Below are 15,705 nucleotides of genomic sequence, written 5' to 3' on the forward strand. Positions count from 1 at the left end.
GCAAAGATACATAATGGGGGACAATGCCTGGATCAAGAGCAATACGTGGGGAAAAGATCTTGGACTCCTCGTGGACAGCAAGTTAAACATGAGCCAATAATGTAATGTGGCGGCAAAAAAAGCCAATGGGATTTTGGCCTGTATCAATAGGAGCATTGTGTCTAGATCTAGGGAAGTAATGCTGCCCATGCTCTATTCCGCCTTGGTTACACCACAACTGGAAAATTATGTCCAATTCTGGGCACCACAATTGAAGAGAGATGTTGACAAGCTGGAATGTGTCCAGAGGATAGTGACTGAAGTGATCAAGGGTCTGGAGAACAAGCCCTATGAGAAGTGGCTTAAGGAGCTGGGCATGTTTAGCCTGAAGAAGAGAAGGGTGAGAGGAGATATTGTAGACATGTATAATGGATGTGAGAGCTGGACCTTAGGGAAGGCTGAGCGAAGGAAGAGAGATGCTTTTGAGCTGTGGTGTTGGAGGAAAGTTCTGAGAGTGCCTTGGACTGCGAGAAGATCCAACCAGTCCATCCTCCAGGAAATAAAGCCCAACTGCTCATTGGAGGGAAGGATACTAGAGACAAAGTTGAAGTCCTTTGGCCACATCATGAGGAGACAGGAAAGCCTAGAGAAGACAATTATGCTGGGGAAAGTAGAAGGAAAAAGGAAGAGGCGCTGACCAAGGGCAAGATGGATGGATGGCATCCTTGAAGTGACTGGACTGACCTTGAAGGAGCTGGGGGTGGTGGCGGCCGACAGGGAGCTCTGGCGTGGGCTGGTCCATGAGGTCACGAAGAGTCGGAGACGACTGAACAAATGAACAACAACATAAATATGTGAGAGGAAGCCACAGGGAGGAGGGAGCAAGCTTGTTTTCTGCTTCCCTGGAGACTAGAATGAGGAACAATGGCTTCAAACTACAAGAAAGGAGATTCCGTCTGAACATGAGGAAGAACTTCCTGACTGTGAGAGCCGTTCAGCAGTGGAACTCTCTGCCCTGGAATGTGGTGGAGGCTCCTTCTTTGGAAGCTTTTAAACAGAGGCTGGATGGCCATCTGTCGGGGGTGATTTGAATGCAATATTCCTGCTTCTTGGCAGGGGGTTGGACTGGATGGCCCATGAGGTCTCATGAGCTAAAATTCATTTGTGGCAACCCCTAGTTTTATATTGGAAGGTGAAAGCTGGACCCTGGTTTCGCTGAGATTTGTTGTTGTCATTTTCTTCCGAATGTTGACCTCTCTAAATGCAAACGATGTTTCAGTGGTATCCAGCCTAATGAACTTCCCCGTCGGTCCACCCCTCTGTCTGTGGGAAGGTCGTTCTGTTTCTTCCTTGGGCAAGAAGAGATTATGGCCCAGTGAAGTCACTGCATAATAATTTAAACCAAATATTAAGCTGGAGCTGGTTCTGCTCCCTTCATTCACGACTGGGTTGGAAGCGCCTTGGGAACGGAGTGACCTTGTGCTTGCCTTACTGTAGAGCAGTGTTTCTCAACCTGGGGGTCAGGACCCCTGGAGGGGTCGTGAGGGGATGTCAGAAAATACTGTATTTTTGTTGTTCATGGGGGTTCTGTGTGAGAAGTTTGGCGCAATTCTATTGTTGGTAGGATTCAGAATGCTCTTTGATTGCAGGTGAACTATAAATCCCAGCAACTACAACTCCCAAATGGCAAGGTCTGTTTTCCCCAAACTCTCCCTGTGTTCACATTTGGGCATATTGAGTATTAGTGCCAAGTTTGGTCCAGATCCATCATTATTTGAATCCACAGTACTCTCTGGATGTAGGTGAACTACAACTCCCAAAACTCAAGATCAATATCCATCAAACCTTCCAATATTTTCTTTTGGATATGAGAGTTCTGTGTGCCAAGTTTGGTTCAATTCCATTGTTGGTGGAGTTCAGAATGCTCTTTGATTGTAGGTGAACTATAAATCCCAGCAACTACAACTCCCAAATGGCAAGGTCTGTTTTCCCCAAACTCTCCCAGTGTTCACATTTGGGCATATTGAGTATTAGTGCCAAGTTTGGTCCAGATCCATCATTATTTGAATCCACAGTACTCTCTGGATGTAGGTGAACTACAACTCCCAAAACTCAAGATCAATATCCATCAAACCTTCCAATATTTTCTGTTGGATGTGAGAGTTCTGTGTGCCAAGTTTGGTTCAATTCCATCCTTGGTGGAGTTCAGAATGCTCTTTGATTGTAGGTGAACTATAAATCCCAGCAACTACAACTCCCAAATGACAAAATCAATCCCCCCCAACCCCACTGGTATTCAAATTTGGGCGTATTGGGTTTTTGTGCCTAATTTAGCCCAGTGTATAAAAATGCATCCTGCACATCAGATATTTACATTATGATTCATAACAGTAACAAAATTCCAGTTATGAAGTAGCAACGAAAAAAAAAGGAACTGTATTAAGGGGTCACGGCATTAGGAAGGTTGAGAAACACTGCTGTAGAGCCTTCTTCCCCGAGGGCCTGCCTCCAGGAGGCTGCAGCTTCCTCAAGTTCAAGGCAGCGCAGGCTCTGAGGGCCACCACCTTTCCCTTTTATGGAGGCACCAAGAAGGAAACCACCAGAGCTGGTTTATAGCCTTCTGTTAAAGGAAGGCAGTTTGCGCTGCCAAGTCCTGCTCACTCCTTCCAAACACCAGTCTTTGCGCTCGTTCAATTTTTCTCCTCCTCACTCTCGATACATGGCTCATTGCCCAACATTCTTTTTTCTCAGAACATATATAATGAATCTTCCAAAACTTGCTAGGAGTTGGATCTCACAGTATTCTGAGGGTAGCAGAAAATGCTGACTTTGCTATATAGAAGTCACATCAAAATGTCTCCTCGCCTGGTGAGAGCTGGTACATGGCTTCTCTGTTCTGCTGCTTGGACATCCTGGCCAAACGGGAGAAAATGATTCCCAATCTCCCACATCAGAAACCAGAACTACCTCTGAATCTCCTTTGCCTAAGAAACTCCACAGTTGAAATGCAGCCATAAATCAGGAGACCATTTTGGAAGCCATATAATGCACTCACACATGTGTTAAACAGGGAAGAACGTAATTCCCTTCTATCCCCTTTTCTGCCCCCCAGAATGGACAGAAACGCAATGAAAATATAGATGGCTATCACCGTGTAGGGCTAAACTAGCCAGGGATGTGTCTTATGCTTGTAAGTGAATATTTATTTATTTACTTTATTTGTATACCGCTGTTCTCAGCCCTTAGGCGACTCACAGCGGTTAACAACAGAACAGCAAAAATTCGATACTACAATAACACGGTATAAAAACAGTTAACATCATAACACCTTATACAATAATATACAATTAACAACAATAGCCATTCACCAGTGTCTCATCACTAAAAACATGATCTAGATCTGTCATCCATTGTTCCATTCCTATGTTCATTACTCATAGCACTGACTATTCGAACGCCAGCTCAAACAACCAGGTCTTCACTTTTTTGCGGAATACCATTAATGATGGAGCTAGTCTAATATCCGTGGGAAGAGCATTCCACAGCCGAGGGGCCATCACCAAGAAGGCCCTATCTCTCGTCCACACCAGTCGTGCCTGTGAGGCAGGCAGGATCGAGAGCAGGGCCTCCCCGGAAGATCTCAAAGTCCTGGTGGGTTCATAGGCAGAGATGCGGTCGGATAGGTAGCTTGGGCTGGAACCGGTTAGGGCTTTAAAGGCCAACACCAGCACTTTGAATTGAGCCCGGTAGCAAATCGGTAGCCAGTGGAGTTGGCGCAACAGGGGGGTTGTATGCTCCCTGCGTTCCGCTCCTGTTAGAATCATGGCTGCCGAACGTTGGACTAGTTGAAGCTTCCGAGCCGTCTTCAAAGGCAACCCCACGTAGAGAGCGTTGCAGTAGTCTAAACAGGATGTAACCAGAGCGTGGACTACCGTGGTCAAGTCAGACTTCCCAAGGTACGGGCGCAGCTGGCGCACAAGTTTTAATTGTGCAAATGCTCCCCTGGTCACCGCCGAAACCTGGGGTTCCAGGCTCAGCGATGAGTCCAGGGTCACACCCAAGCTGCGAACCTGCGTCTTCAGGGGGAGTGCGACCCCATCCAATACAGGCTGTAACCCTATGCCCTATTCGACCTTGCGACTGACCAGGAGTACCTCTGTGTTGTCTGGATTCAATTTCAATTTGTTCGCCCTCATCCAGACCGTCACAGGGGCCAAGCACCGGTTCAGGATCTGCACAGCCTCCTTAGTAGCAGGTGGGAAGGAGTGACAGAGTTGGACATCATCCGCATACAGATGACACCATACCTCGAAACCCGGGATGATCTCCCCCAGCGACTTCATGTAGATGTTAAACAACATGGGAGACAATATTGAGCCCTGAGGAACCCCACAAGACAAAGGTTGTGGTGTTGAACAGGCGTCTCCCAGTAACACCTTCTGAGATCTGCAACGTGACCTGAGAGATAGGTCTTTGAAGGGACTCAAGAGCCTATGATTGCCTCTTCATCTTCAGTATAAATCATTCCAATTTTGCAACCAAGCTCCAGTTTCTCCAATGCTGGGAGGCCATTGAAGCAACCTGCCAGAAGATTTTGTGATGGAAATGGACAAAACACAAACTCTTCTCAGTGATGCTCTCTGGTCTGGACCCAATTTCTCCTACCGTGACAGCATGACCTACTCCTGGGCTCACGGGCATGGGGAAAGGGAGGCATCAGTCAGATAAGAACCAACATCAACCCAGTTTGTTTTTCTGGGAACCCTGAGAAGTGGATCGGCTGTTTCCAGGCAAGAAGACTCGTAATCACCGGATCAGCTTCCTTGAAGGACAGCTGGCCTCCCGGCTGCGCCCTATGCAAAGCTTCCTCCCGAAAGACCTCCGCATGTGTGCTTAGCATGTAAGGCTCTCCATGTCTCCGCAGAAATATTAAACTCCCAAGACAGCAGCTGCGATCCATTTTCCTGTGGCTGATAGTGAAGTTTAGAGTCAGTGGGATCTCTCCCTCCTCGTCCATTTCTTCCTCCAGCCAAGCAGCGCAGCAAAACTAGATACATATATATGAATTGCCCAATTGCTGGAAGAATGTGGGGCCTACTTCTGTTGTGGTCATGACTGTGCAATCTTTTAACTGCACACTTTTTGAATGAGTATCTTCCTGGAAAAGACATTGCATTGGGATTGATTTGGTAACTCTGCATCACTGTGTGCGTTCCACATCATTTGGCAGGAAGTTGCATTTACAGGATGATGAGAACAATAAACTCTTTCAGCCAAAAGAGAGGTCCAAGCTTCTGAAATTCTAAGTGACTGGGTACATTTGTGCTTTTATTATCAGCCTTCTTTTTAGGAACTCAATAATCAGTTCTCTTAAAATGCAAAGTTTAATGGCTCCATAACTTACATACAACATCCTGTGATTCTTTCCATATTTCCCTTCTTTTTTTCCATTTTTAAAATTGTTCATTTGAGTTAATTTTTTCCTCTTTTTTGAAAACAAAATAAAAACTTACTTAAAAAAAAAACACTGTTGCAAAGGTGAAGGGGTCTGGTGCCAGCCTGTGAATTCAGCTTCCTGGCACTGTCAAATTAAATGTAAAGGGGCAAATGTATCCAGTCCATTGGCTTTACATATATGAACTTTACCAAATGAAATTTCAGCGGGGATATGGTATAAGTTTTCATCTGTGGCTCGGGGTCCCCTGCTTTGTCTTTATTCTCATGTATAGCTAAAACTGATGAGAGTGAGCATAATAGTTTTTTTTTAATATATCTGTATTGCAATTTTTCTATAACATGATTTAAAATATCAGTTACCCAGGCCTAATACATACCATATTGCCATCTACCTTCGTGACTGCATTTCTGTATACGAACCCACACGATCTCTTCATTCATCTGGTGAGGCCCTGCTCACGATCCCACCTGCTTCACAGGCGCGATTGGTGGGGACGAAGGACGGGGCCTTCTCGGTGGTGGCCCCACGACTCTGGAATTCCCTTCCCAAGGACATCAGGCAGGCCCCAACATTGTCAGTCTTTAGAAGGAGCTTGAAAACGTGGATGTTCCGGTGTGCCTTCCCAGAATAAGGAATCCTAAGCAATATGTCCTTAATGCACTTTATGAGAGATTTTGAACTGTCTGCACGTCCACCTATCCTAAAGCATTCCTCCTGTCCCTTTAAACTTTCCAGCTTTTAACTTTTAAAATTTTCACATATGGCCCTACCCCTGTTTTAAAATGTGTTGTGTTATTATTGTATTGTTTTGCTTTATATGAATTATTTATTGTTTTGTTGTTGTTGTTTTCATGATGTTGTTGGGCTTGGCCTCTTGTAAGCCGCACCGAGTCCTGTGGGAGATGGTAGCAGGGTATAAGAACTAATAATAATAATAATAATAATAATAATAATAATAATAATCCAGTTGAATGCAGTCAACCTGGGTTGTTGTAGGTTTTTTGAGCTGTGTGGCCATGTTCTAGAGCAGTGGTTCTCAACCTGTGGGTCCCCAGATGTTTTGGCCTACAACTCCCAGAAATCCCAGTCAGTTTACAGCTGTTAGGATTTCTGGGGGTTGAAGGCCAAAACATCTGGTGACCCACAGGTTGAGAACCACTGTTCTAGAGAAGCATTATCTCATGTTCCAGAAGCATTCTCTCTGAGGATGCCTGCATCTATGGCAGGCATTCTCAGAGGTTGTGAGTCAACCTGCATTCTGAAACTGGAAAATATGGCAATGTAGATGGGACCTTGGTTGCCTGGTCTTCCTTTCTCAATGAGGACGTACACTTCCAGGTGGAAGACAGTTCTGACAAGGCTTTGTTTGATGCGCCTTCTTCCTCTTGGCACGATTCTTGAACTTTATGTAATTAGAGAGAAGACCCACCTGGAACGCCAAGCTACTTCATTTCTTGATATGTGGTCCTGCCTAGCAGCTGGCAGTTGTCATTCATTGTTACAGACTTGCTGTCTTGGGTTTCATAACATCCAGGTTGCTCCTATCCACCAGCGTCTTATTAGAATGCAGTTGTGTAACCAATAAGTGTGTTGTCTTCTCTTAATTTCCTGTCTGGGCTCTTTGCAGATTGTATCAATGGCTTGTTGGAAGCAGTGCTCCAGGGGCTGAATGGATTTGATTTACTGCTCATGCCTGCCTTTATCTCCCTCCCTCTCTTTCTTTGGCAAACCATAAATGACATTTCAAAATAAATGTGTGCCAAAGCGAACATTGGAAGATACAATCCTATTTAATGAAAGGGGGGCTCGGAGTATGACATACCTCAAAGCCTTGTTTGTGAGCTGCTGCGCCCATCAAGTTTGCTGATTTCACATCATCAACGTGGACAATGCTTTATGGAGCATGAAAACATACTTCCCTGACTTGATGAGCTCAAAACAGATGCAAAAAGACCTTAAGGTAAAGGTAGTCCCCTGACGTTAAGTCCAATCATGTCTGACTCTGGGGTGTGGTGCTCATCTCCATTTCTAAGCCGAAGAGCCAGCGTTGTCCGTAGACACCTCCAAGGTCATGTGGCCAGCATGACTGCATGGAACCTTGCTTTGTATATATGTGTATATATTTGTATATATATATATATATATATATATATATATATATATATATATGTATATGTATATGTATATACAAGACCTTGCTTTGTATACATGTGATTGCATATATTCCTTAGCATATATATGGCTGATGTAGTCTTTGATAGTCTAGCCACAGTTATAATTTTAATGCCTCAAGGATCATGGACTTGATTTACAAAAGAGAGTCCCTTATTTCAGTCGTTCTCAACCTAGGGTTCGGGACCCCCGAGGGGTTTCAGAGGAGTCACCAAAGCCATCCAAAAACGTATTTTCTGTTGGTCGTAGGGATTCCATGTGAGAAGTTTGGCCCAGTTCTATCATTGGTAGGGATCAGAATGATCTTTTGTTGTTGTAGGTGAACTATAAATCCCAGCAACCAAAACTCTCAAATGCCAAGGTCTATTTTCCCCAAACTCCACCAGTGTTCATTCACATTGGGCATGTTGAGTATTCATAGCAAGTTTGGTCCAGATCCATCATTGTTTGAGTCCACAGTGCTCTCTGGATCTAGGTGAACTACAACTCCAAAACTCAAGGTCAATGCCCACCAAACCCTTCCAGTATTTTCTGTTGGTCACTGGAGTTCTGTGTGGCAAGATTGGTTCCAAAGTTGGAGTTCATAATGCTCTTTGAGTGTAGGTAAACTATAAATCCCAGCAACTACAACTCCCAAATGACAACATCAATCCCCTGCCAACCCCACCAGTATTCAAATTGGGGCAGATCACGTATTTGTGCCAAATTTGGTCCAGTGAATAAAAATACATCCTGCATATCATATATTTATATTATAATTATTAACAGTAGCAAAATTGTAGTTGTGAAGTAGCAACAAAAATAATATTATTGTTGGGGGTCACCACAACATGAGGAAGCGTATTAAGGGGTCGTGGCATTAGGAAGGTTGAGAACCACTGGTATAAACTCCTGTAATCCAGTTTGAACTGCATTATATGATCACTGGAAAGGTTGAGAACCACTGCCTTATTTCTTTGCTAAAGAAGGTATTGTTTTCCACGATTCGTCAGTGGTCTCCATAGATCCATAGGACATCAAGCACTTTGCGTAGCATATCCTTCTTTCTCTTTTGCAAGTCCAGCCACCTTCGTGAAGACCTTGGTGTCCCGACTTTACCAGAAACCACTTGCTCCGAATCCATCCCCTGATAATATCTTTACAATCACACCCGGTAACAGCCTTCACCAGATATGCACTCTGCATCACCAACCTCCTTGTCTGGCAGAGTTGGCTGGATGTTTACATTTCATTCAGCCATAAATATTTATGCCTGCTGGGCAGAACCTGAGCCCTGGTTTTTATCTCTTCCCATCAATATTTGATGGCTTTGAGATACCTGCATTTCCCATTGCTGTGGTTCGATACCTGCAGGGAACACTCAATACACCATTGGATATGTAGAGCGCTTCTATCTGTGTCACTTTGGCCTTTGAGATGCCCCTCAGACAAAGATTGCTCTGCTTCCTCTCACCATCTATGCCCTATATCCCATCTAGAGCTTTGGGGGGGGGGGGGGCTATTAGAGCATTGGGACACTTAAGCCAATGTCCCCCAGACTGAATCCCACATTTTCACGAATTAAAACTGGAGTCACGTTTCAATCTTGGACCCTATACAGTCTTTCATTTTGATCAAGAACAAAATACTGCCGTTTCACTATCAAGTTATTTCCTAATTTCATTTTTCCTGAAATGGAAACTGCAGAATGGACGTATCAGCCACTCCTTCCTTCTCTATTCCAACTGCCACTCCCTTGGCCTTGGGGGAGAGGGAAGAGCGAGCAGCACCTGTGGGATATAATCCTATTTATTTATTTGTTTGTTTGTTTGTTTGTTATTTACAATATTTAGACCCCACCTGTTGAGGCTCAGCGTCCTGGCAGTGAAGCTACTACCAGTTGTAGGAGGAGAAGGAGTGATGCTGAGTTAGAGGAGGAACAGCATCAGCTGAAACGCATTTGGGAGATTATTTTGGCACCTAGTGACTCTGAGGATTTTGCAGGATTTAGACCCGAAGACTTAGAGGAATTAGATTACAGGGGAGTAAAGCGTGTTGCCAGTGAGTCTGACAGTGATGAGGAAGTAATGAACAAACGGCTTAAAGATATAGCCGACAATTGCAGTTTGGATGATCAGGGATCCAGTGATGGGGAAATGGAAGAGGGGCTGGACTGGACGCATGTTAGAGAAATTCAGGACATATGTACACAGCCCACGTCTAGCAACGAGTTTGAGGGTTTCCAAGATACATGGCAGGCAGGTACGTCTTGGCAGGAGTCGGGACAGGATCAACGTTGGCAATGTTGGCAAGGTAATGAGCCAGCAGCTGAAGATAATGATCCAGGTGCAAGTGATGATAGTCAATCCAGCGATAGTGACTGCTAATAAAATGAGGGCTTTGGGATGTGCAGCTTTGCAGAGGACAAAGCGTTGTATCGGGTGTTTTGTGCTGCCTTATCTCCTATTTGGGTCCTGAGAATACAGCTATCATGTCTTTGACTGTTCAGTCTGTTCAGCGCCTTCCAAGTCGCCCAGTCTTCTGTGTGCCCAGGAGGGAGTCTCTCATCTGATATCACCCACGGATTGAGGTGCTGGGTTTGAGCCTGCCACTTTTGGACTCTCGCTTGGTGAGGTGTTCCAGTGAGTGTCTCTCTAGATCTAAGAAAACTATTTCTAGATTTAAGTCGTTGACATGCTGGCTGATACCCAAACAGGGAATGAGCTGGAGATGTCACTGCCTTGGTCCTTTCACTATTGGCTGCTACTTCCCGGCGGATGTCAGGTGGTGCAGTACCGGCTAAGCAGTGTAATTTCTCCAGTGGTGTAGGGTGCAGACACCCCGTGATAATGCGGCATGTCTCATTAAGAGCCACATCCACTGTTTTAGCATGGTGAGATGTGTTCCACACTGGACATGCATACTCGGCAGCAGAGTAGCATAGTGCAAGGGCAGATGTCTTCACTGTGTCTGGTTGTGATCTTCAGGTTGTGCCAGTCAGCTTTCGTATGATGTTGTTTCTAGCGCCCACTTTTTGCTTGATGTTTAGGCAATGCTTCTTGTAGGTCAGAGCACGATCCAGAGTGACTCCCAAGTATGCTGCAATGCTCCAGTGGGATTCCTTCCCAGGTAATCTTCAGGGCTCGGAATGCTTGTCTGTTCTTGAGATGAAAAGCACATGTCTGTGTTTTAGATGGATTAGGGATCAGTTGGTTTTCCATGTAATAGGCAGTAAGACCACCTAGAGCTTCGGAGAGCTTCTGTTCTACCATCTCAAAGCTCCCTACTTGAACGGTAATGGCACGATCATAGGGATAGATGGAACTCTCTGTCCCTTCTGGCAGTGGCTGGTCATTTGTGTAGATGTTGAACATGGATGGAGCAAGCACGCTCCCTTGAGGCAGGCCGTTCATCTGTTTCCAACGTCTGCTTCTCTGGCCCTGGAACTCAACAAAAAAGCTCCTGTTTTGTACCAGGTTTCCTATGAGGCGGGTGAGGTGGTAGTCCTTTGTGATATTATACATTTTTCTCAGGAGGAGGCCTTGTTATACAGTTAACAAGGACAGACAAACACAAACAGAGGCAAAGGCAGTTTTTCCCATCTTATTTCTGACATCTCGGAGGCTGTGCTCAACTCCAGCCATGGTGTGTGTGTGTGTTATCATTCCATCTTCCATGCAGAGGAGCTTTTCCCCCCGATCGATGTCCTTTTAAGACGCCTTTATTACTTCCCCACTAAATAGCGGTACCTGTTTTATCTACTCGCATTCTGCTTTCGACTTGCTGTGTTGACAGGTGAGCTAGGGCTAATGGCAGATGCTTACCCTACCAGGGCTCGAACTGCTGACTTTCTGATCAGCAGGATTTTTCTGCAGCACAGCGGTTTAGCCTGATGTGCTAAGCCCGGCCCCCATTTGTGTCATGTCTTTATTAGATTGTAAGGCTATGGGCAGGGAATTGTGCTGTTGTTTTCAATTGCAAAGTGCCTTATATTATGTTGCTGTTATATAAATAAATGATAACAATGCTACAGTCTCTTGAGAAGACAGTGTTAATCCTAGAAGAAGTGATGGTAATCTCCAACCTGGGACCTGTTGGGATTCAGCCTGTGTGTGAACCTGAACCTGATTCTCTGATTGTATTTCCTGATGCCCATGTAGATGTCAATGTGAATTCTGAGGCCAATTTAGATGATGATGGTTTGAGTAATGAAAATCCTTCAGCCTTGGAAAGCGAAAGTCAAGATTTCCATGAGAACATGCATTCTGACCTGAGCTGAGATGTTTCACTCCCTTTTCCTCCCAGTCTTAGTTCCTCAGAGAATCAGACACCTGGCCTGCCTAATGAGGATAGGCAGGGGCAGATTTGGCAGAGTTGGGGAGAAGCACAAAGTTTACGTAGGTCAGCTAGATTTAAAGAAATCCAAACAAAACCTTTAGGCATGTCTCGCAATAGATTTCAGGCATTGTTCCAGTTTCATGTGCCAGCGTTGATTCAAGTGGCCTTGTTCCTCAGAGATTTTCTAGTTGTTCCAAGTACGGTTAGTGGATTGCTAACAGGTTCCAGGATTCAGCAGTTTTGCTGTGGGTTTTATGATCTTGTTTATGGACATTTCTTGTTGCTGATTTTTACTGTGACTTTCTACCTTTGCATTTTTATTCTATTTTTTATTCATCTTTCATCAATAAAAAAGGATTGTTTTCCTGAAGCCAAGTGTGATGGATTGTTGTCTGAGGGTCCAGTTTCCTGCTCTGGGTTGTAACAGGACTGACATTTGTTTTTCCTTCTGGTCTACAGTCTATAAGCCCCTAATTCCTTTAGAGCACCCACTGATATTACGAAAATCCATGCCCAATAGCAGGGAAGAGCTTATCCACCAAACCCTTCTGTTCATGTAAGGCATATGTGGGATGATTGGCTATTTATCCATTATGACCATATTCTCTCATAACGTTCTTTCCTGTTTTTACTCCTTCTCAGATGCAGCAGCTGTTTTATGAGAACTACGAGCAGAACAAAAAAGGCTACATCAAAGACCTCCATAACAGCAAGATCCATCGAGCTATCACCTTGCACCCAAACAAGAGCCCACCCTACCAGTACAGACTCCACAGTTACATGTTGAGCCGCAAAATAGCGGAGCTGCGATACCGGACTATACAGCTGCACCGGGAGATCGTCCTCATGAGCAAATACAGCAACACAGAGGTCCACAGGGATGATCTCCAGCTGGGGGTTGCGCCTTCCTTCATGCGCTTCCAGCCGCAGCAGCGCGAGGAGGTCTTGGAGTGGGAGTTCCTCACCGGAAAGTACCTTTACTCTGCGGCGGACGGGCAGCCACCTCGCCGAGGCATGGACTCCTCGCAACATGAGGCACTGGATGATATTGTGATGCAGGTCATGGAGATGATCAACGCCAACGCCAAGACCAGAGGGCGGATCATTGACTTCAAGGAGATACAGTACGGCTATCGCAGAGTCAACCCGATGTACGGGGCAGAGTACGTCCTGGACCTCCTCCTTTTGTACAAGAAGCACAAGGGCAAGAAGATGACAGTCCCTGTCCGAAGGCACGCCTACTTACAGCAGACCTTCAGCAGAGTTCAGTTCATGGAGCACGAAGAGACGGATGCCAAAGCGCTGGCCAGCACAATCAACCAGGAATCTGGGTCTCTGTCGTTCCTCTCCAGTTCCTTGAAGATGTTTGTCCCATTCCAGCTAAGTAAGTCAAAAGCAGAGAAGAAGGAACCCAAAGACCAGAAGATCAACATCTTGATTCCTCTCTCTGGCCGCTTCGACATGTTTGCCCGCTTCATGGGGAACTTTGAAAAGACATGCCTGATTTCGAACCAGAATGTCAAATTGGTGGTCCTGCTCTTCAACTCAGACTCCAACCCCGACAAAGCCCGGCAAGTGGAGCTGATGAGGGACTACCGCCTCAAGTACCCCAAGGCAGACATGCAGATCTTGCCAGTATCTGGCGAGTTTTCCCGCGCTCTGGCCCTCGAAGTCGGATCCTCTCAGTTTAACAACGAATCGTTGCTGTTTTTCTGTGATGTTGACTTGGTGTTTACGGCCGAGTTCCTGCAACGATGTCGAGCTAACACAGTTTTGGGGCAACAAATCTATTTCCCGGTCATCTTTAGCCAGTACGATCCAAAGATTGTCTATAGTGGGAAGGTTGCTAGTGATAACAATTTTGCCTTTACGCAGAAGACGGGCTTCTGGAGGAACTACGGCTTTGGGATTGCCTGTATTTACAAAGGGGATCTCCTCCGGGCCGGCGGCTTTGACATTTCGATCCAAGGTTGGGGCCTCGAGGATGTGGACTTGTTCAACAAAGTAATTCAGGCCGGATTAAAAACGTTCCGGAGCCAGGAGGTTGGCGTTGTCCATGTGCACCACCCCGTCTTCTGTGACCCAAATCTGGATCCAAAACAGTACAAAATGTGCTTGGGCTCCAAAGCCTCCACTTATGGGTCGACCCCGCAGTTAGCTGAGCTGTGGCTCCAAAAGAATGAGCCAAGCCTTGGGAAGAACAGCATTGCGAATGGCTCGCTGAGGACAGCCTAATATCCAGCGTACGCTGGGGAGAGAAACAAAAAAACTACCTATTTCATTTTTTTATTGCCCTAATTTATTTTATTTTAATTTCTTTTTTTAGAAAACATTTTGATAGTCGATTTTTTAAAAAAAGAGACCGCACAAGGGTATATTTTGGACACCACCTTCTTTCTTACGAAGATCGCCTGAGCTTTTTCGTTCTGAACAAAACTGTGACCTTCCTTTGCCTTTTTGAACAAACAGCAGTGGCTGAGTATTACGAATTGCCTCGTTCCGACAACTTGAAACAATCCCCGTCTGTCTCCATAGATAGTTGTTTTTTTTTAAAAGGAAGGAAAAATCACCTTTCTTCTCTATGTTTTCCCCTGTTGTCCATTGAGGTGCTTGTGTTTTTCTAATAACACTTGAATGCAAAGTGGCACAAAAAGGTTCACTTCATGGTTAGGGGTTTTCTTTTCCTACTTTGGGATTGTAACAGACAGAACATATGGATTCCTTCCTGGATCGAAAGTGTTAGGACAAAGAAAAGAATATGGCGGCGTCCGCCAGTTTTTGCTTGTAGGAATATTTCATTTGGTTGATATTTCGACCTCAAAATGTACCTTTTGCTCGCTGTATTTTGAGCAACCAGAAAGAAAGGGTCATTGAGCACAACCTTGATCATATCTACCTTTGGGTTTGTTATTTAAAGAAAATGTAATTCCTCTTTTGATCCATATTTTGGATCTTACGCCTAGACAACAAATGTGTGGCAGATTCAAGAATCTTCCTAATCAGACAAAAAAAAAAAGCAACACTTTAGATTAGAGAGAAAAACAACATTTCTTTGCTGCGAAAAGCAACAAACGTACATCCAAGACACTCCAAATTCAACGTGTTGGGAAAATAAGTTATTCCCCTCGCCCCAAACAATTACAGTATTTTGAAACGGGAACAATTTACTATGTCTCCATTGCATAATTAGGTTTGCTTTCTTTTTTCTTTTTTTGCTTTTTGTATTGGATAGGCTTTTAATTTATTTAATATCTTTTTGTTTTAGGTTTCTGTCTTTCTCTTTTTTTATTTTTAATAACCGCTAGTCATTAATATTTGTATCTTAGGAATGTATTGCATTTTCTTACTGTTAAAGATAGACGACACCTTGCTTTGCAGTAAACTGATCTCCAAAGAGTCTCTACACGTGGTTCTCGTTTATTTTCCAAAATGACTTTAAAAAAAAAAGTGATTGAACCCTTGTGCATAGTTCCTGATCACCTCCACAATGAGTTGGAATAGGAACTGACATTAATTGTATTGTGCTCATAACAATATCCCAATGCCTTTGAATAAAATGTGACCGAACCTCACAATGGCTCCAGAACACAAGTTCACCCCACAATGTTGGAAATGTCTAGCAAGCTTGGGTTGTTGTAGGTTTTTCCGGGTTATATGGCCATGTTCTAGAGGCATTTTCTCCTGACGTTTTGCCTGCATTTATGGCAAGCATCCTCAGATGAGGTCTGATGGAAGTAGGAAAATGGGTTACTCTCAACAAAAGATTCCCCCCAGGCACT

General features: G+C 44.7%; 1 protein-coding gene across 1 annotated transcript in view; it reads left to right on the forward strand.

The window, feature by feature from the left end:
* The window catches only part of CHSY1 (chondroitin sulfate synthase 1), a 110,259-nt gene extending 94,930 nt beyond the window's left edge, over positions 1 to 15,329 (forward strand). Inside the window, exon 3 of the mRNA XM_060755674.2 lies at positions 12,569 to 15,329. Within this exon, the coding sequence (XP_060611657.2) occupies positions 12,569 to 14,161 (1,593 nt within the window). The 3' untranslated portion in view covers positions 14,162 to 15,329. The remainder of the gene's footprint in view (positions 1 to 12,568) is intronic.
* The last annotated feature ends 376 nt before the right edge of the window (positions 15,330 to 15,705 follow it).

This window comes from Anolis sagrei, chromosome 9 (genome assembly GCF_037176765.1).
Source record: "Anolis sagrei isolate rAnoSag1 chromosome 9, rAnoSag1.mat, whole genome shotgun sequence".
NCBI classification, from domain to species: domain Eukaryota; kingdom Metazoa; phylum Chordata; class Lepidosauria; order Squamata; family Dactyloidae; genus Anolis; species Anolis sagrei.